Below are 21,974 nucleotides of genomic sequence, written 5' to 3'. Positions count from 1 at the left end.
TGCGCTCGCGTTACAAGAGAAGGTTGCTAGTGACACGTCGACAGGACCAGATGGTACTCCGATTATATTAATAAAAAAGCTTGGACCAAAACCCCAGCAAACATTAATAGAGGTAGTGAACAAAATGGTAGTGGATGGCAAAGCCCCCAATGAATGGCGATCAAGTATAATGAACATGATATACAAGGGAAAAGGGGACAAAGCGGACGTATGCAAATACCGTCCTTCAGAAACGCACTGCGATGAGTCTCGGTTAGCCTGAGCAGCTGTCTGTGGAAGGAATTTAGCAATGAAAGGGGAGCATGCCTCTAGCGTGCGAAGATGCGGTACGCGCGCGCGCTTCTTCGCTGCTATCGCGGTGGCCTCATTAATCCCATAGAATCATCGCTATATTTGAATCTAGAAATTGTGTATTTTAAGGTGCAGGCGACAAGAATAAAGCGGATGGCAGAAACAAAATTGTTGGAGCGAACCCACGCAAGCGCATTTCGTACAGCGCTGTTTGTGCCGTCTGCCCCGGCATGGTTTCGTTTTTGTGCTATCGTTCGCGCAAGCGTCGATGTAACTCTGCCAACACACGCACAAAAAATCACGTGGTTTGTAAGTCTGTTGGCGTTGGCCTGGGTGCTTCCAGAAGTCGCCGAACGCAGCTGCGAACTAGTGCCTATATAGAGTACGTGTATAGTCTCGCTTTTTCTGGTCGGCGTCGCCGTTACGCGCGCATTGAACGAATTCCGGGACGGTGTAAACTACCATCGTGAGGTGACTTTCACGACGTACGACAAGGGAATTATGCAACAATTGCATTATGCAACAGATATAGGCGATCGAGTTTCAGTTGTAGGGGCTTCTGTGGCAGCTGGACTATCTGGCTCATATGAAAAAAAAAAAACGTACCGGGAAAAACTGAGCAACCGCGAACGTAACAGCGGGTTCTACTGAATGTTTGTTCTGCAAAGGGAAAATTAATCCTGCCTCTTTTCATTGCGAGGGCTAGAAGCGCCAGATGCGGAATTCCATCTCATATCGATATCACTGTTTCGCTGTGCCGCATACAAGCACTACGATCAGTGCATTTGGTGACAAAACCTTTTATGCGCGATCCTTCCTCGAACACACGCTCACACAGTGAATTCTCGTTGCTTCGTACTCGCTTTTATAGCTCAAACTTTCGGTCAGTCTATTAGAACTGCATTAAGAGCGCGAAGAGTGAGCGCGTGTGTACGGTGGTTGTGTTGTAGCCGTGCTCCCTTTGAGCAGTCTTATATATAAATTTGTCGTTATAATAAACTTTTGAGATTCGCGACAAGTATTTTGAAGATGAAGACAATATATCCAACGGTTATTACGTTTAGGGACAAATTGTGCGCGCGCAAAGGGTGGGAAATATATACACTATTGTGCGTTTTTATCGCTGACACTTTCAAAAATTTCCCCGCCTCAACCGCTGGCTCGTTTGCGGTGAAACTGCACACAGATCTTGCGTATTATGGTAACTTTTGTATCGTAGCAAGTTTGACAATGGTACTTACTTAGTTGAGCCGTGCATGATGCGAAAACGTAATCGTCTACGTAGAGATCGGCAACCAAAACCCGCAAACGACGCTTTTTCGCTGAATGGCCGCAGTGGCGCCATCTGTTTTGGGCACTGGAAGCCGTCACGACTAGGCCGCCGAGGCGAGCATTGCAAACAATATTCTTTAAAAGGTAAAGCCTCGTTAAATCATTTGTTCTGATATTTTTCCGCTTAATTAGTCGAAAATGTTGTAAGCGCTTCAGTAGAAGCAGACGAAACGACAGGAACGGCATATTCAAACGGCCCGCGCTCCTTGCAACGCTTTCCTCGACGGCCTTGTCGTGACGCTTTGCGCTACCGCGAACAGATGGCGCCACTGCCGCCCTTCAGCGAAAAAGCGTCGTCTGCGGGTTTTGGCTCGTCGATCTCTCGTAGACGCTTACGTTTTCGCATCATGTGCGCCTGAACTAAGTAAGTACCATTGTCAAACTTGCTACGATACAAAAGATACCATAATACGCAAGCTCTGTGTGCAGTTTCACCGCAAACGAGCCAGCGGTTGAGGCGGGGAAATTTTTAAAAGTGTCAGCGATAAAAACGCACAATACTGTATATGGCCACGTACCAATGCTCAGGTATTGGTTTGGTTTATGGGGGTTTAACGTCCCAAAGCGACTCAGGCTACGAGAGACGCCGTAGTGAAGGGCTCCGGGAATTTCGACCTGGGGTTATTTAATGTGCGCTGACATCGCACAGTACACGGGCCTCTAGAATTTCGCCTCCATCGAAATTCGACCTCCGCGGCCGGGATGGCACCCGCGTCTTTCGGGCCAGCAGCCGAGCGCCATAACCACTCAGACACCGCGGCGGCTCTGGTCAGGCATTCGACGTCTCGATACTTCAAACTATTAAGTGACCGAAAATTTGTTCAAACTATGCTGATTAGAAACAAAGGGTAAAGGCGCAGCTTTGTCGCACTGAAATACGCGATTTTGACGGAAGCGAAGTGCCAGTTTGTAAATACCGCAGGTTGGAATTAAGAGATTTCCCTGTCTGTGTACAGTACACACCTTACATAACCCTCTGGCAATAATGGCCCTCAGCAGCTGTGATAAGTTAGAAGAAAAAAATTAATCCGACATTAACAGGTGATGCAACTTCACTCAACCACATAGCTCAAGCCACTGTTCTGCTTGAGGAAAGATAGGACACAACAGTAAGAGAAGACCATAAATCTATAATAAGAGAAGACTATAATATAAAAAAGACTATAAAAGCTTGATATTACCCAGTTTGTGCACCCGAAGCACAAATCATGAAAATCAGGTCAAGTCCAGCTCCTGCTCAAAAAGTGCCTTCAAGAGAATGTAATTTTCCAGTCCAACAGTCTGAAGCTACCGTATAGAAACTGGCAGACGTCTTGAACCTGAAGGCAATAAATTAACTGGCCGTGTGATGGTTTCCATGTCATGTTGCATGGCATGAATTACTGCGGAAGACATCGTTTTCTTTATGCTCTTTTACAGTGCAGTTTCGGGTAATGCCAATTTCACAAACTGCCAGCAAGAGCCCAGCGCTACAGAATCCGCCTCGTTTGCAGCGAGTTGCAATCCCAGTAGCACTGCTAGGGCTGTTATCTTTGTAAAATACCTACGATGAACATTCAATTCAAAGGGCCTAGATTATAATGTTCAGCAAGAGCTTCTCTAGCACTGTCATCGCTCAAGTGCTGAATGAGGTGGTGGTATGGGTACAAGCATCCCACTCGGTGATGATGCAATTAGAAAAGTCACTACCCTCCTGTAATAAAGTTGAAACTGGCCCCTCCTATGCAATAAAAGTAGGCACATGCAGTGCCCACAATCATCCTGTTCATTCCCTGATTTACATTTTCAGTGGGCTTCAGCACCCGTTTAAGTTGTCTCAAAGCAGTATGTTAGTGAAATTTTTGTTTTCATTAGCTTTGTGGAGCATTTTCTGCTGCAATGGCATAAACAGGAAGGCACTATGCGGTTCTGCAGGAACACTTCAGACTGTGATGCGACACACGGCAAGCACTTACCTCAAATATGAGTAGGTTACTCAGAGGAAACAATGTGGTGGTTGGGTATAATCTTAAAAAAATAAAATTGCTTTGTAACACGGTTTTTCCATACGGCCAACGAAGTTGTTACTCATTTATTCATACACTTCATTAATTACTAACAAGGCGTGTCAGTAGGAATACTTTATTTGGCAAGGAAGTCCTGGCCGACGTGGGCCTAATGCGACTGCCTGTACGCCAAGGTGCAGACTTGTGGGCACATTCTTGAGCCAGTAGCCTGGAACGGGGAATAGGAGCCTTGGACCAGAGAATGCCGCGCCATGCAAGGTCAGCTGCTGCAGTCCCTCCACTAGTATCAGTCATACACAGGGTTGGATGCCATGAAAAGAGAAAAAGTATGCAAGCTCAGAACAATAAAATGCAACTAATAAACCACTAAGAGAAACCCACAAACAAATACACAAGTAATGGAATGCATATGAAGGAAAAAAGATAAAGACATCTCCCAACAGGCTACAGCAGCAGCCCACGCACTCCTGTAGTGGCTTTGCATATGGACACTAGAAAGATCCTAAAAAAAAAAGGATAAAAGGAACATTGTTCAAGATGTGCCAGAGAAACCACACACAAAAAGAAGTGTGTACAATGCAGAGACCAAGAATGAATAAAAATAGTCAAGACAAACAATGAAAGAGTTTCTGAAAGGCTTCTGAAGCTGGCACACAGGAGGTCACAAGCTCCATATGTTAAACCCAAAACCTTAAACGGGGTGAAGACATCAAATTTTTGGTTGGAGTGTTCTTAGTTTCAAACATTGCATACTCCCACCCAGCATGTGATACGTGCTCTGCAATTCAAATATGCACATTAAATATTATCGCATTATTTATACTGAGCGATTTCGGTTTCTGAGTGTCGGGGTGCATTATGACGTCACTCCCAAGGAAGAGCAGCAACCCTGGTCATGTGGGCTCCAATAGTAGTGACACAGGAACCGCTGCATCGTCTGGTCTCGTACACATGCTGTGCATATCAGGGCCTTTCGAAATGCCGGCCAGTACTGCGATATGCTTTATTTTTGACTAGTTCAAATTATAAAACAGATATTTGAAATTACAACGCAAACATGTTTCCACAAAATGCAGTGATGAAAAGACACATGTCATTCCTCTCTATAATTTATCGCATCCTAAAGCTTATTGAGCATCTCAATGAATGAGGAAAAATCATGTAGAATGGTACAATTAGTCTGAGCCATAACTGTGTTCAGGAAAAAACATGACAGCTTGACTTTGTAAGTCGCTGAACAACAATCTTTCGACTGTTCATTTCTCGGCCTTTTGGCAAAGATCATAGCACTGAAGCGCGGCCTCGTGGTAGAGCATCCGCCTCACATTCGGGAGGTGCTGTGTTTGATTCCCAGTGCCGCCGGGTACCCACCGGTTTTAAGATTTCGCCCCCATGGTGCTCAGCTCATCTAGGGTGAGATGCTTGGGAGAAGGGTCTTCGACCAAACCGTTGCCTTGACGGATCAGAGATACGTTCCGGCGTCAAACAACCCTAAATCCATCTGGTGCGGTAGAAGTCCCATCTTTTTTTTTTAAACCAGTCATGCACACCTGCCGATGCGTGTGAGCCAGCCACAACGGTAGCAAGAAAATACCGCTGCACTTTGCTCGAAGGAGGTTTGTGAGCGGAGAGAGCTATGGCACATCTGTCTTGAGGCTAGAGAAGTGAACGTTAAGTTTTGTAACTGGCACAAGGTGAGAGATTTGGACTGCGGGTTTTAACCACGTGGTGACATTTTTGTGTCCGCATTTGACGGGAATTTTGAGGCGCAGGCTATCCTTCCTACACAGTGCACCCCTGCAGAGCCGAGCACTAGGCCGGGAGCCGCCTGTTCCCATTGGATTAATTGGCTGGTGGACCGGAGGCCGCGGGAATCGTACCCACGACCTCCCATAGTCGAGGCGAGCACTCAAGCACGAGCCCACGGCTGCGGTGGAGATGCTCTTGTCACAGTTCAGACACTGAAAAGGCGTATGACGTGATGTGGCATTGTTGAGAAACATTAATGACACAAAAAATCGATGAACAGCAGCTTAAAGGGACACTGAGCAGAAATTGAAGTTGGCTTGTATCGATAAAATACCAGCTCCTGATCACAAGAACGCCACTCTTACTGAAAACAAAGCTCTTGTAAGGTAGAAAATAGCAAGAACCAAAATACAGGTATCGCCGCCACAGGTCGATCTCGCAAGTACAAGCGTGCTGACGTCATAGGACAAGAGACGCCACCTTGGAGGAATTGTCCTGCCTACATGGAGGTCGCGAATCTTTGAGGCTATCGAAGGAAGGTTGCACGGTTCAATATTAAAGTAAGTTTTGTTTTAAAACCAACAGTGCACTTTTATCACACAAGGAAGACAGACAAAAGGCAACCTGAATGTTGGAAGCAAAGAAAACTGATGCTTGGCGGCGCCACAGGCAGCCAGGAGAGTTTCGATTTGATATGGCGCTTTGCGTCTATGCGCTTTGCGTGCCCCGAGGCTTTGTTTTTGACGCGCCTCGATTTACAAGCGCCGAACAGCAGAGGAACTCCAAGTGCTAGTTAACCTTTGAAGGAGCTTGTTAAGGCTGGTCAGGTGATCGCCACAGCCGATGAAAAACTATGATGGCACGATGGTCGGTGATCGTAGAAGGCCGTTCACAGTATAAAGAGCACTTGTGCTCTTCGCACGCTCGCTCGGCGAAACATTCCCGGCTGTGCCAGGCAACTTCAAACTACTTAACGGAAATCGTTTATTAGGGACGGGAGATAAGGTACAAGGCAGTTAAGAAAAATTGCTGACGGCCTAGTGCTGTTAGGCCAGGATGTACGTAACGAAAGTGCGAAGACTTCTGCATCGGAAGAGTGCATTCACTAGAAGCGCCTTTATTAATGGTTAACCTTGAGCCGTCGTGGCGGAGTGGTAGCATCTCCGCCTGAAAACGCTAAAGGCCCTGGTTCGATCCCGAACCTCGGTGCAGGATTATTTTTTATTCAATGAGTGGGCGGGGGGTTTCAGTGGCTCCCATAGATGCCGCCACCGAATACGTTGGTTAGTGGTTAAGCGCAGGCTCTGTTAAGGAACGTTTATACGCCGGCGTAATGCGCGCACACGCTGCATGGTGACGTTACGTTGGCCAAAGCGAGACCCTCTATACTCCAACTGCGCTTGACCGCTGACGCGTTCAGCGGCTTCGGCGCACACTGACCGCACTGGCGGAGTGCTTTGAGCATGTCTCTATTTCGCGCCGAATGCGTCAGCCGCCGCCGGCCCGGCTAGACCGATTCGGCTCCGTGGCGAGGTGCGCGTTGTGACGTAATTCAATAGTTTCGGCAGTTGGGCGGAGCTGTTCTTTTCGAGCTCTCGGCTAAATTAATCCATTCAAAGTACACATCTGAAGGTACATGTAAGTGGGCGAGAGCCCGATCCAGTGGACCCGTCGGATCTAGCGGAAGCCGTTGAAGCGTAGTGCGTCGGCTTTAGTTTCAAGCCACCAACTTTAAACGCAAGCGCCCTTGAGCACCCACCCGTTTCTTGTGGCAAAACAATAAATAAGTAACTTTAATTGGCCCTTGCAACCGTGGGAGACCTCGATGCAGCCTGCTGCACCGTGCAACCGCGCCGTTAAAGGAATCACAATCCGTTGTCCCCAAAGCCCCGGTCAGCCTCCGATGGGCGCAACGCGCCGACCTTGTCCTGGCCCTTCACGACTCCCCGCACTGGGGTTATGATATCTGATTATCAACGGCTGCTCACTGAGGAAGGGGGAAACGACCCGCCGGTGCCTAACCTAACTGTGCTCCCTGAAAAGCATCACACGCTCTCTGGGGCTAAGGTCGCTGAAATGTGGGCTGGAGTTTTTGCGAGAACTTCGTCGTCGGGTTCGGGAACGGGATCACTCGTTACGCTGGCAAGACACCGGTGCAAGCGTAAACGAAGCGACGGTAGCAACCCCTGATAGACGCCTTCAACGTGCGGCGGCGGTAGCTTTCATTTTGGCAGCTGCTAGACCGCACCGCTAGCGGCCAGAAGTCACGGAGTCTGCGTTTACGTCACGTTTCACGTCACTTCGTCCTGTGACGTCATAAGAGTTCTCGAGTTTGAATCGGAGCGTCGGGAAAAACTTTTTCCACTTGGAATCCAAATTTCTTTGAAATAAATGCACCTTTCGCTCGCGGACAAGCGGCAACAAAGCCATGAAATGCCGAACTATCAGATTTTGCTAACAAAAAAAAATTGATAGAGCTCTTCTCAGTGTCCCTTTAAGCTACAACAAGAGTGAGAGCATTAACAAGACGACCTCTTCCACTCTCCCTTGTGACACCTCCAGCTGTGGAATGCTGCCCCAGATGCAGCATTCTTGATGGGACATGGCCCACTTAACTCTTGTGCATGGGTTTCACCACACTGGAATCCCTGGCCGTAACGGACCCAGAGATGCTGACACATTTCAACTAGGAATCCGTGCAGGAATTTCAGCAGCTGTTTCCCTTCTCACTAGATGAAAAGTGCCTGGGCGATCCGGAGTCCTAGATTTGGAAGTCTGTTAAAATTATGCTCACAAGTTCTTGCTTTCTTTTAATGGTTCATAAGAGTGGTGGCCATATGTGCTGACATTACATGTGCTTTCACAAAAGAAACAAACAACTCTACTTTGAAAAAATTCTGGAAAATTTCTAAACGGAACACACTGCATGCTTTCAGGGGCTCCATACACTGCTCATTGTACTGCAAAAGAATACTTCAGGCTTTCAAGAAGGAACCCTTGAACAAGAGGGCTGAAAGGTTGGTTTGCTCATCACTGAGAAGCACTGCCTTTTACTGCCTTTCCAATGAAGGCACACTCTGGCATCCCTTTCGATAGCAGCAATGCCACAGGACAAGCATCAAGCGATTTCCACAAAAAGAAACAGCTTTTTACGACCTCGTCATCACAGCTCGAACCGCAGAGAAACTAGCCTCTATTTGTTTCTGCAACAGCCTACAAGATTGACGGGGCCTGAGAGCAAGATTTACAGATCGATTTTGATGCCACACTGGAGTGGCGTGGCACCTCGCATCAGTATACTGAAAGTGCATGAATTCTGCACATTACTATGACTACGGCTTATTCCACAGAAAATACTTTTGAATGTAGCTGTGTCTATTCATATGCACCAGACCAAATTTAATGAGCAGTGTGGCAACCTGTACAGAGTGAACCAGTATACACAATGCTCACTTAATTGAAGACAAGAAAAAGACAGCTAGAACAGACAGGCTGCCATGCCTAATACTCATTAGAAGCAAAAATATGTCATGCCAATAAGAACGGACCGTGTGCTGGACACTCGCAGTATCGTTAAAACTCGCAGCAGACCTCTGCGTTAATTTCAGCCTGTCCTTTTCCGAGACTTGACCACTTTCTTGATGGTATCCCTCACAACTCGCCGATTTTTCCAGGTAAACGAAATTCCTCTTGACAATTCTAGGTTGCTAGACACCCTTTAAAGCCGTCACAGCCCTTCAAAGAAATACAGTAGAACCTTGCTGTTCTGTTCTTGGTTCGTGTAATCTGCAGTATCACAAAACGAAAAATTATGCGTGTTGTGCTATTTTTATTCACAATACAAATTCTGGATAACTTTTCGAAGCGATTCCCTGGTATACATGTCCATAATTTTGCCAAATTGTGACCATATGATGCATTCAGAGACCAAGAGAAAATACCAGCCAAGCTAGTCATCATTTTTGGATGCTTTGCCCACACGCACCTGAGCACTGCGGAAGACGCCGCTGCTGCCCTGCACAAAGGCAAGGACACAAAGCATCTTAAGAGCAGCTGCGGCTCTTCCACAATGCTCAAGTGTAAGGGGACAAAGTATCTGAGAACGGTAAGAAATAGTTGACGGACTGGACATGCCATGAAACTTCACCCCCATGGAAAACAAAAATATGGAAACAACTTGCAAACGCTAGATAGCAAGAACAAATTACTCACGTGCAACACGATCGCACACTCCTCCCGCCGACCGGCCGTAGTGCTACTAAAGCAATGCTCAACTCGGCTCAAACATGAACAGGAAAAAAAAAAAAAAGCCGATGTGAAGTTTTTTGATCAAACCAGATTCGACGTCATGGGTTGAAATAATGCTTGCGTTATTTCGACCTGGTTGTAAGCGAGGCAGGATTGGCTGTGAGCGCCCGTACGTCATGTTCGGCGATGTGTCGCGTTTGTCAAGAAAACTTAGCGAATGTTGCAGATTGTTGTTACAAGTGATGTTTTCTACGAGAAAAAAATAATTTCGAAGCACAGACATTGAAGTACAGCACTTGTTGTCATGACAACGATGGGACGCCAGCACAGGCGCCTGCTTGCAAATGGTGCCGCTCTGCCAAGGGTCAATGCGCGCCGCTCGGTTGACTTGCACCTTGTGCACGGTCTTTTTACTTCGCTAGCTCGGCAGACACAAACGGTAAGTGCAGTTCCATTCATAAGGTCTGTGGCGCGCTCCTTTTCTTTCGCGAGGAGGGAACGGTGCATTTTAAAGGTGCTCAGTGAGAGTTGCACGACTCAGGATGCCGTTTCGCAGGTTGCTCGTTCACCACGAGAGGCCACAAGAGAATAGGTTCGAGAGCCCAATTATCCCAGCCCGCAGGAAGCACGGTCGCTCAGCTCGCCGAGAGTAGTTCTCATCTAAGAACAAAAGGCCTGATCCAAGTATTATGTAAAGCACGCGCAATACAGCAGCATAGCACTAAGGTGGGTTAATTTCTGTATATTTTGTTCCATGCCTATGTATGCATAGTAAGCTGATTCTTGGATGCACGCTGGCTTCGGCAGTGTGGTCACTAGGGTGCACGGCCAAGATTTAAAGTTGTCTCTTTGAGGCATAACCCTCTTGATTGCGCTATGCGAAATGCATCGAAATGTAGCGAAATGTAGTAGCAGGTCTGAGCATAGCTAGAAAAAGGTGGGGGGGGGGGGGGGGGGGGGGGGATATGGCAGACATGTATGACAATAAACCTGTATGTATATTGTGTGGCATCTGTCGCCGTCCATTCTGTGATGTGCGACGTTATAGGAAGTTTACGCTTAGTCAGGCATGTTATTGTCTTTTCGGCAACTTCCTTGACAACTATTTTGTTTTGAAAATAAAAACTCAACTTCGGCTTCGCGTGTGCCTTCTTCACGCGACACCACTGCTCTATGGTGAAGCCACCCTACCAAGTTATAAAGCCATCATGTTGCAGCGTCAAGAAAATGGTTCTGAAATTTTGAAAGAGGTCAGAAGTGCCCGTTTTTGTAGCGTCCGCATGTGGGATATGGGTGCGCCGGACCGGGGACCACCACTGTCCACACCGGTTCGTAAACATAGGCCCTGAAGTTTAATTTCATAACAAAAATGAGTATGGCTGCAAAAACAAAAATCTGCGTGGATTTGGAAGGTTGCATGCACACCTTTGCAGAAGAACTGAGGATTGGGCGAGTTGGTGGTTATCCATCGCATTAAAAACCAGCGTTAAAACACACACAAGAGGACGAGACGAGAGACACGGAAGGCGCTGAACTTACAACTGAATTTTATTCGACAGTAAGAAGTCAATTTATACAATACACACACACATGTAAGATTGTCCCGTCAAACGCAGATGTACTGTAATCACCCAAATGCGATAAACCCCCCCCCCTAAAAAAAAAAAACATTAAACAAATTTCCAAGGCAGGTGCGCTATCATCAATCCCGCTACCCACAATGAAGGCACTTCATTGTGGGTAGCGGGGTATATATGTAGCCTTCAGCATCTGTCATAATGTGTTTCGGTATATATATGACGAAGCGTGCCTGGAGTCCTATTCATTCTGTCAGGAATTGTTAGGATGCTCAAATACCCGAGATGCAGTGCGTGCAGTGCAATAGTCTCTGCTTTAATGCCTGTAATGACTTGACCCGAGTTTATTTGGTTCTGTATGAGTCCGACAATTTCTTGCATTTATTCTTTGCTGTGAACTTCTTTGTTCAGAGTCTAACCATGCGGAATACCCTTCAAACCGGTCTTGGTTGCTTCGGTTGTGTCTTTGCATTGTTGTTTTATCATTTCTCAGGGCAAAGTTCTCAACAGGCTTGTTGAGTGACGCACTGCGCTCCACTGCTCCACACCCAAGGCATCTTACATTCTTAATGACTTCATCATTAAATGCTGTAATGCTTCTGTGTCGCCAATGAACAGAATGGTTGCTAGCCATAGCAGGTGAGTTGTGATCATTTAGAGCAAGTTCTTTTCTCCTAGACTGCTCATTAACTAGGTCAGGTGCACTGTGGTCATTTTCTTCAGTAAAGGAAAGACTTCTCATATCTCCTGCTTTTCCAGTGCAGTAGCTTTTTTATGACTTTTGATAGAGCTTCATTGCTATGTATTGAAGCTTCATACTGATCCCAGGAGCTATAGTCATGAGCATAGTTCCATCAAACCTGCTGATTTCTGGTCTAAAAAGTTTGCCTATTGGCCTCGCTTCTCTCTGATGCATCCTGAGAGCTTCAATAGCGAACTGATGCACGTGGATTTTAGTTGGTAGCATGTTGCAGTTCCGCATCCCTTTCGCATCACATTAATCTATAACAGATGGAGGCGCAGCTTCCAGCTGCTTTTGGAGCTTGGCTTCTAGCTCCCAGTCATCAGGCGCTCTTTGTTTTCATACTCCGCATTGGGCGGGGATGCCTCTATCAAAAGAATGGTCAGATTAACATGCAGCTCAACTACGGGTTTGGATAGGGAGGATGGCGGGTTGCCAAGATTTCAATTACTGTTGCAATGCCAGCTGAGTGCCGTGCACGACAAAGCTTTTCAAGTTGAAGAGAAAAGTGCACAGGTAATGCTGGTACGAAATACCGTCAGTGCTCGGTGTTTCTGTCGCTCTAGTGCAGAAACTGGTTTTCTTCTTCAAGGACGTCGGGTCCTGGCTGCAGGCAGTGTAAAGTTCTACACTTTCAGTGTTCTCGGTAGCAGCTTCTGTAGTAGTCTTCAGCTCTCCATTCATACCTTCAGAGTTCTGGGTTTTTGGTACCATCCTTCTGGGAAGTGACCATAGTTCAAGACCCACAAGGGACACCAAGGCAGAGCTATTAACTGGAACCTTAAATGGCTACTGAAGAAAGATGATAGGGTACGTTAGAAGTGCTAGCTGCAACGAGAGCTTCACCTCTTCTGTGATGTTCAGTTCATCGGTACCAATTTCCAACTAAGCTCTCTGCAGTGAGTGCCTTTGCAACTGGGGCCATGTGTCGTACTATTTTCTGCCTTGTCGGCGCCGTGCCCACCTCTCTTCCTCTCTCAGTGCTTCTCTGTTCTCTCCAACAATTGTTTCTTTTGTAAATTAATTTAGTCAGCACAGATCCTTCGATCTGTCAGCAAAGTTTTCACCTCTTGGCTGGACCAAGCTTACCTGCCAGCTGGTACATCTGGTCATATTTGGCATAACCATGGATCCAGATTGTTCAGGGCTATGAACCAACCCCATTACAAGTCTTGGGGGAATGTATAGTATGTGGATAAAAATGTCCACTATTTGTTTGAGCTAGCATGATGGGTGCATTTCGAGCACATTTGATTATTGTGGTTGGCTCAGAATTATGCCTTTACTGTGCAGGACGTGGATGAAAAATTTGCTCGGGATTCTCTCCAAATTCGGCTAGCTGGCACTGAACCAGAGCTGGTGCAAGCAGTGCTTGCACTTGGCAAGGTGAGTGCACTGTGTCAGCTGTTACATGCATTGCATTAAATAGTTGTCACTGATTTCACTTTGAATTGTTGTCACTGTTTGCCTACTCACCTTTGCTTTGCTGTTGCTGCATAAAAGCATTACAGAAAACATGCTAACAGCAGTTTATTATGAATGACATATGCACTGGGAGTAGTGTGAGGGATAAGTGTGACAGCAGTTGGCAAAACAGTAAAAAAAGAAATGTTTCTGTAATTCAAGTCCGATTTTCTTTTTATTTGTTTGTGCCTTTTCCCCTACTTAATACTGTGTTGTAGCCCCTCGGTTCAGGTTCTTTGATTGTGGCTGCATGGTGGTAGAACTAGCCAGGAAAGAGAATTACAACCCATCTGTAAATTTTCATCTTTTGGGTAATGTTTCAGTCATGTCTACATGCCAGTTGACCTGTGGGATCCTTTTGCAGTTTCTTTCAATCTGCAGTGGTTCTTTGTTTCAGGATCTGTGCAAGTTTCTGGAGCAAGGAGTTGTCCTTGGCACCTTGAGGCGCCTCCTGTTTGAGCCCACAGAGCAGAGCAAGAAATGGTGTGTGCAGAATGTCCCCTCTCTGCTCCTAGCATGCGTGTATTCTTATAATTGTCCTGCATTTAATCGACGCATGGCCTTTGCTGGTTCGCATATTTTTCTTTTTCTCTGGTTCCTTTCACATTTTTTTTCTTTTTCATGAGGGGTTGTCAGAATGGCATCATACACGTTCATTCGATTGGGGTTGATTGGGATGGAGCCTTAGCTAAGGCATAACTTATGCCAGCTTAAGAAGTTTTTTCACAGGCTTTGTCTTGTGGTGTGTTTGATGCCTGAGGTGTGCACGTAGGTGGAGTTTCAAATATGATACATTCACCCCACTTCTTCATGAATGGGGGAGAAGGAGATTGAAAGAAAGCAAGGAGAAAGTTAATCAAAGTGGCTCACATAACTGACGAGTCAGAGCCCATTTTTTGAAGTAGCCATTCTTTTTTTCAACAACTGCCATCGTGCTTGTTGTAGGTTTGACCTGCGCACTGGTGTTTGTGTGTGATGACCTGTGCTCGTCACTGGACGAGGGGCAACTTCTCACAACGGTGTTTCCATTCTTGATGCTGATGGAGGCCTCGGAGGTGTCTCTTGCTCGACTGGCGTACGCGAGCACGTTCTTGCAGCGGTTGCCAGAGCTCACCAACGTCACTGCTGACAGTGAGTGCAAGTGCTTTACTTTGCCACGGTTACGAACCTGCGAGGTCTTGATTATCACCTGCAGTAGTTGTTGATGTGTGTAACGAAGGGCTCCAAGAACTGGGGTAGAACTTTTGAGGTTTCTTGGTTCTTGGCAGTGCTTCCATCTTCCCATGACAAGGACACTGTGTGATGCCTTGCTGCATTTGCCGAGCTTTTATGCTTCTGCTTGTGCATTTTGTTGAGTGCAACATGTTTGGCTCATGTTTGGCACCTAGCACAGTCTACTAATGTGCCAAACTGTACGACTTTGAACATAGTACTTAACAGGAGGCAACAGAAGGAAGGAAATGCCCTCTGTTTTGCAGTGCAAGCTCATTAACATTGTTCCTTCATTCAGAGAAGGATCTGTTCCAAGGAAGCTGCACCTGCCATTTCATTTCTGACTCTTGTTGCAGAAAAGATAACGGCCGCTTTGGAGACTGAGGATGTGGACACCATCGCGGAGTTGCTTCTTGCTGATCTTGGGGAGGCTGCTGGAAAGATTGACCAACCTCTTACTGTGGTGAGCTAACAATTTTTTTTTCCCAAGTACAGTAAAAGCTCATTGATTTGGCCTCCGTTAATTCGGAAATCCGGATGATGCAAACTGACGGCTCGGTCCCAGCGAGTGTCGGATGCTCGCTAATTCAGACGCAATGGATCTCACACCGGTTAATTCAAATGGACTTCCGAATGGAGGCTGTGTCCAGGTATGAATGGTGCGGAAGGAGATCGTCGAAATAGCTTTACTCAAACCTGAATTTCATGCTGCATAGTCGCTTGCTTACCTCTGACGGCGTGCAATGGCAGGCAGGACGACGAACGGGTGGCCTCATATCAGAGAACACTTTGACAGCATAAGGTCTCTTTGATTTGGCTGCACTAGTTTCATGGAGTTCTGCAATGTTAATGCCAGCATGCAGCAACAGCTCCAAGTGCAGCTTGCCACTGGCTGCTTCCAGAACGAGTGATAGAGTGCAGGCGTGGTTGTCTGGTAGCCTCGGTGTTGCCTTCAAATTACAGCCAGCTGCAAGCTGGCAACATCAACGATCACCGTAATCTCATACCACATGACGAATTTTCAAGCGGCAAAACACAGTGCAGTGTTGCATGTAACCAGGCCCAGGAAATCTTCGTTTTAAAAAAGTTGTTGCATGTACAGTCGAGCCCACATATAACGGCCCCACTTAAGATGAACTTTCGGTTGTAACGAACGAGACCTGCGCAACCGTCAAAATATACATTATTTCAATGGCACTAAATCACATGTATAACAAACGTCATTAAGCCCTGCTGATCGGTTACAGCGAACGGACGGTTAAAACCCGGCGCTGTGATGCGGGATAACCTGCCTCCAACCCCTTTGTGCGCCCAGCGTGCGGTATGCTTTCCCAAGCCTCATCACGAGCGAACTGCCCGCCTTGTTTCGTGCCGCACTTGAGCGAGCTACCCTTTCGTTGCTGACGCGACTTCCAAGATCGCCCTCCCGCCCCTCCTCGCAACTCCACTCCTTTATCCTCACCCTCTTCCAAATCCACGCGTGGCCTCTGCGATCAACCACGCCGCCGCCAGTATCGATCGCGGAGGCCACGCACTGTGAAGCAGGCTTTCCGTGGGAGCCAAGAGGTGGCCGCACTGACACTCACGGACGCCCCTCATTGGTCTCTCCGATGGCGCTGTGCGTGTGTATCCTTAGCTTGATTGGCTTGATTGCCACCTGTGCATGTTGCACGCCCACCCCATCACGCGCTTTTGTCACTCTTGTTGCGGTGCGGACGTTTCGTTGGCTTAGTTCAAATCTTGGGCCCAGGTTGTAATTCGGGATGGCGGACGGGAACACCGAGCCCACTTCCATTGTGTTCAGCGGTAGAGATTATGAAAGCGGCCTGTGCGGTGGTGACGGCCACTGGCTAGCAAAACTGCTTCCGCAAGGGCGGCTTCGTCGACACAGTGTCTGATGCCAAGCCTGATTCTTCGGCAGATGACCAGCCCAGCGGCAGTTTGTGGCGGCGTGTCACCAACTCCGACATGGGGGGTCATGACATTGGTTGGAATGATTTTATTTCTGTTGATGACGCCGACACCACGGAACAGTGCACAAACGAGAGCATCGTTTCTGAAGTGCGGGACGAGAGTGACGCAGAGGATTCAGATGAGGATGAAGCTTCGGAGCCAGCACCCATAAGCGCGCCTGTAGCAATGAGCTACATAGATAGCCTCAGACAACTCTTCTATGCCAAGGGCCTCGGTGATAGCACGCTTCTGCTTAAAATAATCTGGAAACCTAAATCATCGGATCTGCACTGCAAAAAGAGACGATCATCGCGGACTTTTTCGCAAAGAAAAATTTTTTTCGTTTGACAAGCAGCTGTCTTTAAAGCTCTGGTCCACTTACTATGAACTTCGGGATATAACGAGCGGGCGCCGTGTGACGCTCATGTTTGTTATAAGCGGTCTCGACTGCATAGCACAGATGATTTACAAGATGCGCTGAAATGCTACCCATGGGACTTGACCGCTTAGGTTTACAGTTCTGATGCCACTAACAGCTACTTGCCTCCTGCTTTCTAGACAGAACTCTCATTAGTTCACTAATGACATAAGCCATCCTTTGTTGTCAATAAAGTTGCCACGGTGGCTCAGTGGTTGTGGTGCTCAGATGCTGACCCAAAAGGTGTGGGTTCGATTCCAGCTGCCGCTGTTGAATTTCGATGGAGGCAGAATGCTTGAGGGCCGTGTACCATGGGATGTCAGTGCACATTAAAGAACCGCAGATGGTCAAAATTATCTGAAGCCCTCTATTACGGTGTCCTTTATTGTCTGAATCACTTTGGGAAGTGATCGAAAACAAGCGTACTGCTTCACAGCTGCTGCCTCTGCTTTGATGCGCGAGTGTTTGTTAGTTACTGTGAACTTTTGTGTATGACGTGTGCTGCACCGTTTTTATTTGAAACCTTGCAGAAAGCCCCATGTGGATTCTAAGGCAACAAGGCGATGCCATCTGCAGTACTTTGGACCTTCTTGCCAACATATTTGGTACAGTTGTGGAGCACTCGGTCAGCAAGGGCAGCAGCCGATCAGTTTCGGCAGCTGATGCAGAAGTTATTCAAGGTGCATTCCTAACCTTCTTCCTTGCACGTGTGCATGCGTGCTTGCATGCTTGTGTGTATGTGTCCTCATTTTACATAGAAACACACTCATGAGATGAAATGCAAGTGTTCAATTACTTAGGGTTTCAGAGGCTGCTTTAGCCAGTTTTGGGAACTGTGGGTACATAAAGCTTAATACAGGGTCATGTGTGGCACTTCGCACAAATGAAAGAATGGAGGCGTTGCAGAATAAAAAAAAGCGCACAATGTGCAGTTAGTGAGCTGTGTGTCATCCCATAGGAAACGTGTTAGTCTGGTCATCTAAACCAATGTTAACGAGTTTGATTTAAACAAATTGTTTAAGTTTTTTAGTTCAAATAGGATTCAGAATTCGCCTTCATGATTGCTGGGGCGACGTGCAGGTGAGCATGAAGGCATTCCGAAAAGTCAAGCAGCAAGTTGTGGCGCATGTGAAATTTCAGTCACAGTTTACTGCAATGTCTCACAGAGGTACAGAGAAGTCAGAAAAATCAAATGCATTCCAATCTTAAAGTCTGAAGAATTGGTTAACAGTTGTATTGCAGAATAAGCTTTCAAGTTCGTTTCGTTTTGCGAATGCTTCTTTGAAGCAGAACCCGCATTTCAGAAATCGTTCATTTGTAAGAAAATTTGTTGCATTATATTGTACAGTATCCTGAGAGGGAGTTGGAAGTATTGTATATATGTGGGTAAGGACCACATTTTTTTCCAACATTTTGGCAGATTTCGGCCTTCACCTGGAAGCAGAATTTTACTGTTTCATCATCTGACTATAGTCTGGGGTCTTATAAGAAGTTTGTTTTAGCAGATGTACCACTATAAAAGGCATATGTGAGAATGCTAAGTGTATCCGAATATATGTTATATGAAAGATTGAATAAAGTGGCCATGCAATGAGAGGACAATTGCAAATGGAACATTTATTGTGGTTCCCCAGGGCTGCCGGGTACCCACCGGAGATAAAATGGGTACAAGTTTTCTGCTGGTCTGGTGCTCAGCTTCTTTAGGGTGAAATGCTTGGGAAATGGGTCTTTGACCCCACCGTGAATAAAATAAAAATAAAACCTTGTTCCGTGGCACTCGGCCACAGCTGCCCTTGCGCCATAAAAATTCATTCATGTGTGAAGAAGAAGGGCATCCTATATTTACTGAGGAAAAGAAGAGGTAGCCGCACTGCCATCGCTCAGACCGACCGCCTGCTGACCTGAATAGACCAGAGACTCGGTCACCGCCGTGGTTTCGCCGCCGCCTCAGCATTAACCTAAGCCCCCGTTACATTCGGTGGAGGTTCGGTTTAGCATCCTCGTACCACCCTGGACCTGTGCAACCGCACGCTACCGGCCGCCCGCTATGCCCGCTATGCCTGATGCCGCCCACCACCAAGCCGTGCAGGTTGGCTCACCAGGCCTCTCTTCCGGCTCCATCCGGCAGCGGGACCCGGCACTCTTCAGCGGTTCTGACAATCGTGACGCTGAAGTCTGGCTCACATCATACGAGCGGGTGAGCACATATAACAATTGGGACGATACCACCAAGTTGAACAATGTCTTCTTTTATTTGACTGGCGTTGCCAACCTGTGGTTTCGAAACCACGAAGCAGACTTCTCCACATGCACTGCTTTTAAGGCGAACCTCATCGAAGTGTTCGGACGTCCTGCTGTGCGCAAGCTACGTGCCGAACACCGCTTGCGCGAGCGCTCTCAGCAGTCGGGTGAGACATTCACCAGCTACATTGAAGACGTGGTCAACCTATGCTCACGTGTCAACCCCCAGATGTCCGATGCGGACAAGATCAAGCATATTCTGAAAGGCATCGAGGATGACGCCTTTCAGATGCTGCTGTCGCGAGATCTCCGCACTGTTGCTGAAGTCGTCAGTCTCTGCCAGAGCTACGACGAGCTGCGTAAGCAGAGGCTCATCACTCGCCAGCACGCAGCAGCGGCTGTCGAGTCGCTTGCCGGCCTGTCGGCTGCACCTGACCGCTCGCAACTGTTGGCGCACATCAAAGATTTTGTGCGTGAGGAAGTTGCAGGTCAGCTGTTGCTTCTGCCATCCCCCTCTGTGCAATCTCCATTCCTGGCGCCCGACCTTCGCACTGCCATCAGCGAACAAGTGCCTGAGGCCCTTCCACCGGCCCCTCTGCCCGCACCAGCACAGCCGCCCGCACCTGTCGCTGCACCCCTGACCTACGCTGCCGCCGTCGCACGGCCGCGGCCGCCTAATTACCGCCCAACCTACGCTCCACCTCAAGCGTCTGTGCCTCAAGTTCCTCATGCTCCGACACCTTTTTTGCGACCGCTTCGGCAATTTGGCAGTCTCTGGTGTACTAGTGACAATCGGCCTATTTGTTACTCTTGCGGACTGCCTGGTCATGTGGCCCGGCTTTGCCATCGTCGTGCGCTGATCTCCCCAGTTGCCGGTTACTGGCCTCCTCCCAGTGACTACTCGCCGCCAGCCGAGATGCCACAGAGTCGCCCGCTTTCCCCTGATCGCACCACCTTCTCCACCCGGCGGTCACCTTCTCGTCGCCGCTCCCTTTCTCCCATGTGTCGGCACCCGAATCTTTCGCAAGAGGAAAACTAGACGCCGCAGTTCTTGAGGCGAGAACTGCGCCACCAGCGAAATGTCCAAGGCCTCAGTTATGTCCCGCCAATCTGATCGCCGTTTCCGTAGAGGGTGTTTCTGTTCTGGCGCTTGTCGACACCGGCTGCCATGGCCGCCTCCTTTTGCCGCTCCTTGCGAAAAGTGACGACCCCACTTTCTGGATTCTCGCTCCGCACCGCAAGCACGCAGGCTATTGCGCCGTTAGCGGCGTGTACGGCTTGCGTCGTCATTCAGGAAATCCTCTAGGTGATTGAATTCGTCATTTTACCAACCTGCTGTCTTGAGATCATCTTGGGTTGAGACTTCCTGTCCCGCCATAACGCAGTCATTGATTGTGCTCGTGCTGAACTTGAGTTCTTTGCGCTCAGCGGTTCCTCGCCGCTCGATGCCCCTTCTGCTACTCCTGCCACAGCCGTCGTTGCCGAAGACACTGAACTGCCTGCCTGTTCTTCTGTTCTTGTGCCCCTCACTTCTAACCTTGTTCGCGACGGCAACATACTTTTTACACCATCGCCCCTCTTTCTGTGCCGCAAGTACCGCTCCATACCTTATGCCGACCTCACTCTGTCAGCTCGCCTTAGCACGTTGTTCGTGACCAATCCATTTACATATGCTTCTGCTGTGCGTCGCGGTGAGTGCCTGGGTACCATGCAAATCATTGACTTCATTCTCCACCGCGATGAAAATGACAATTCCCCGTCCCTTGACGTCAATGCCCTCAGCCCGCCGGTTCCTGCACCCGACACTTCGTCTCCAGACGTTTTCCTTCCCTCCATCGACGCCTCTCTTCCTGCACCTCAACGAACTCAACTTCTCACTCTGCTTCATGAATTTCGTTCCTCCTTCAATTCACACCAACCCGCTTTGACCCGCATGTCGACTGTCGCCCACCATATCGACACCGGTGACCACGCCCCTCTGCGTCAGTGCCCATATCGTGTCTCAGCCACTGAGCGCGCCAAGTTATTAAAGACCAAGTTGACACCATGCTTCAGAGTGGCGTGATCCAGGCCTCACACAGTCCCTGGGCTTCTCCCGTGGTCCTCGTGAAAAAGAAAGATGGCTCTATTCGTTTTTGCGTTGATTACCGTCGCCTGAATAAGGTCACATGAAACTCTTTCGCGCATTGATGATGCTCTGGACTGCCTTCAAGGAGCGGAACTCTTCTCTTCTCTCGACTTACGCTCTGGGTACTGGCAGGTCCCCATGGCAGCTGACGACCGCCCTAAAACCGCATTCGTCACCCCTGATGGCCTGTATGAATTTACCGTCATGCCTTTTGGCCTCTGTAATGCTCCGGCTACTTTTGAGCGCATGATGGACAGCATTCTGTGTGGCCTGAAATGGAAGTCGTGCCTGTGTTATCTCGATGACATCACAATATTTTCGCCCGACTTTGCCACTCATCTATCCCGGCTGAAGCACGTCTTAACATGCCTTACGGACGCTGGCCTTCAACTGAACTTAAGAAAGTGTTGATTTGCTGCTCGTGAGCTGACAATTTTAGGCCACGTTGTGTCAAAAGCGGGCGCCCGCCCCGACACCGCCAAACTTCGTGCTGTGACTGCGTTTCCAAAACCTACTTGCATTAAGGAACTGCGCAGCTTCCTAGGCCTCTGTTCCTATTTTCGACAATTTATTCGCAACTTTGCGGCCATTGCTGCCCCTTTAACTCAGCTTC

General features: G+C 48.0%; 2 protein-coding genes and 2 long non-coding RNA genes across 5 annotated transcripts in view; 3 read left to right on the top strand and 1 right to left on the bottom strand.

The window, feature by feature from the left end:
- Positions 1 to 1,676: 1,676 nt before the first annotated feature.
- On the top strand, positions 1,677 to 3,391 carry LOC144112768 (uncharacterized). Its single transcript, XR_013310456.1, has 2 exons — positions 1,677 to 1,987; positions 3,043 to 3,391. It is a non-coding gene; the product is annotated as an uncharacterized LOC144112768 (long non-coding RNA).
- A 339-nt stretch (positions 3,392 to 3,730) lies between these two features.
- Positions 3,731 to 9,713, bottom strand: LOC144112767 (uncharacterized). Its single transcript, XR_013310455.1, has 2 exons — positions 9,591 to 9,713; positions 3,731 to 3,909 (listed from the first exon to the last, which is right to left on the bottom strand). It is a non-coding gene; the product is annotated as an uncharacterized LOC144112767 (long non-coding RNA).
- Positions 9,714 to 9,930: 217 nt separating this feature from the next.
- LOC144112761 (uncharacterized) lies at positions 9,931 to 14,540 on the top strand. Its single transcript, XM_077645585.1, has 4 exons — positions 9,931 to 10,065; positions 13,239 to 13,331; positions 13,807 to 13,892; positions 14,355 to 14,540. The coding sequence occupies exons 1-4, from the start codon at positions 9,931 to 9,933 to the stop codon at positions 14,383 to 14,385; spliced, it is 345 nt and encodes a 114-aa protein (XP_077501711.1). The 3' UTR covers positions 14,386 to 14,540.
- The window catches only part of LOC144112760 (uncharacterized), a 35,116-nt gene continuing 27,547 nt past the window's right edge, over positions 14,406 to 21,974 (top strand). For both annotated transcript variants that reach the window (XM_077645584.1, XM_077645583.1), the window contains exons 1-3: positions 14,406 to 14,540; positions 14,978 to 15,084; positions 17,523 to 17,672. The gene's annotated coding sequence lies outside the window, so the exon portion shown is untranslated. The remainder of the gene's footprint in view (positions 14,541 to 14,977; positions 15,085 to 17,522; positions 17,673 to 21,974) is intronic.

This window comes from Amblyomma americanum, chromosome 1, assembly GCF_052857255.1.
Source record: "Amblyomma americanum isolate KBUSLIRL-KWMA chromosome 1, ASM5285725v1, whole genome shotgun sequence".
NCBI lineage: Eukaryota > Metazoa > Arthropoda > Arachnida > Ixodida > Ixodidae > Amblyomma > Amblyomma americanum.
The sequence above is the reverse complement of the archived record's forward strand: the minus strand, read 5'-3'. Positions and strand labels throughout refer to the sequence as shown.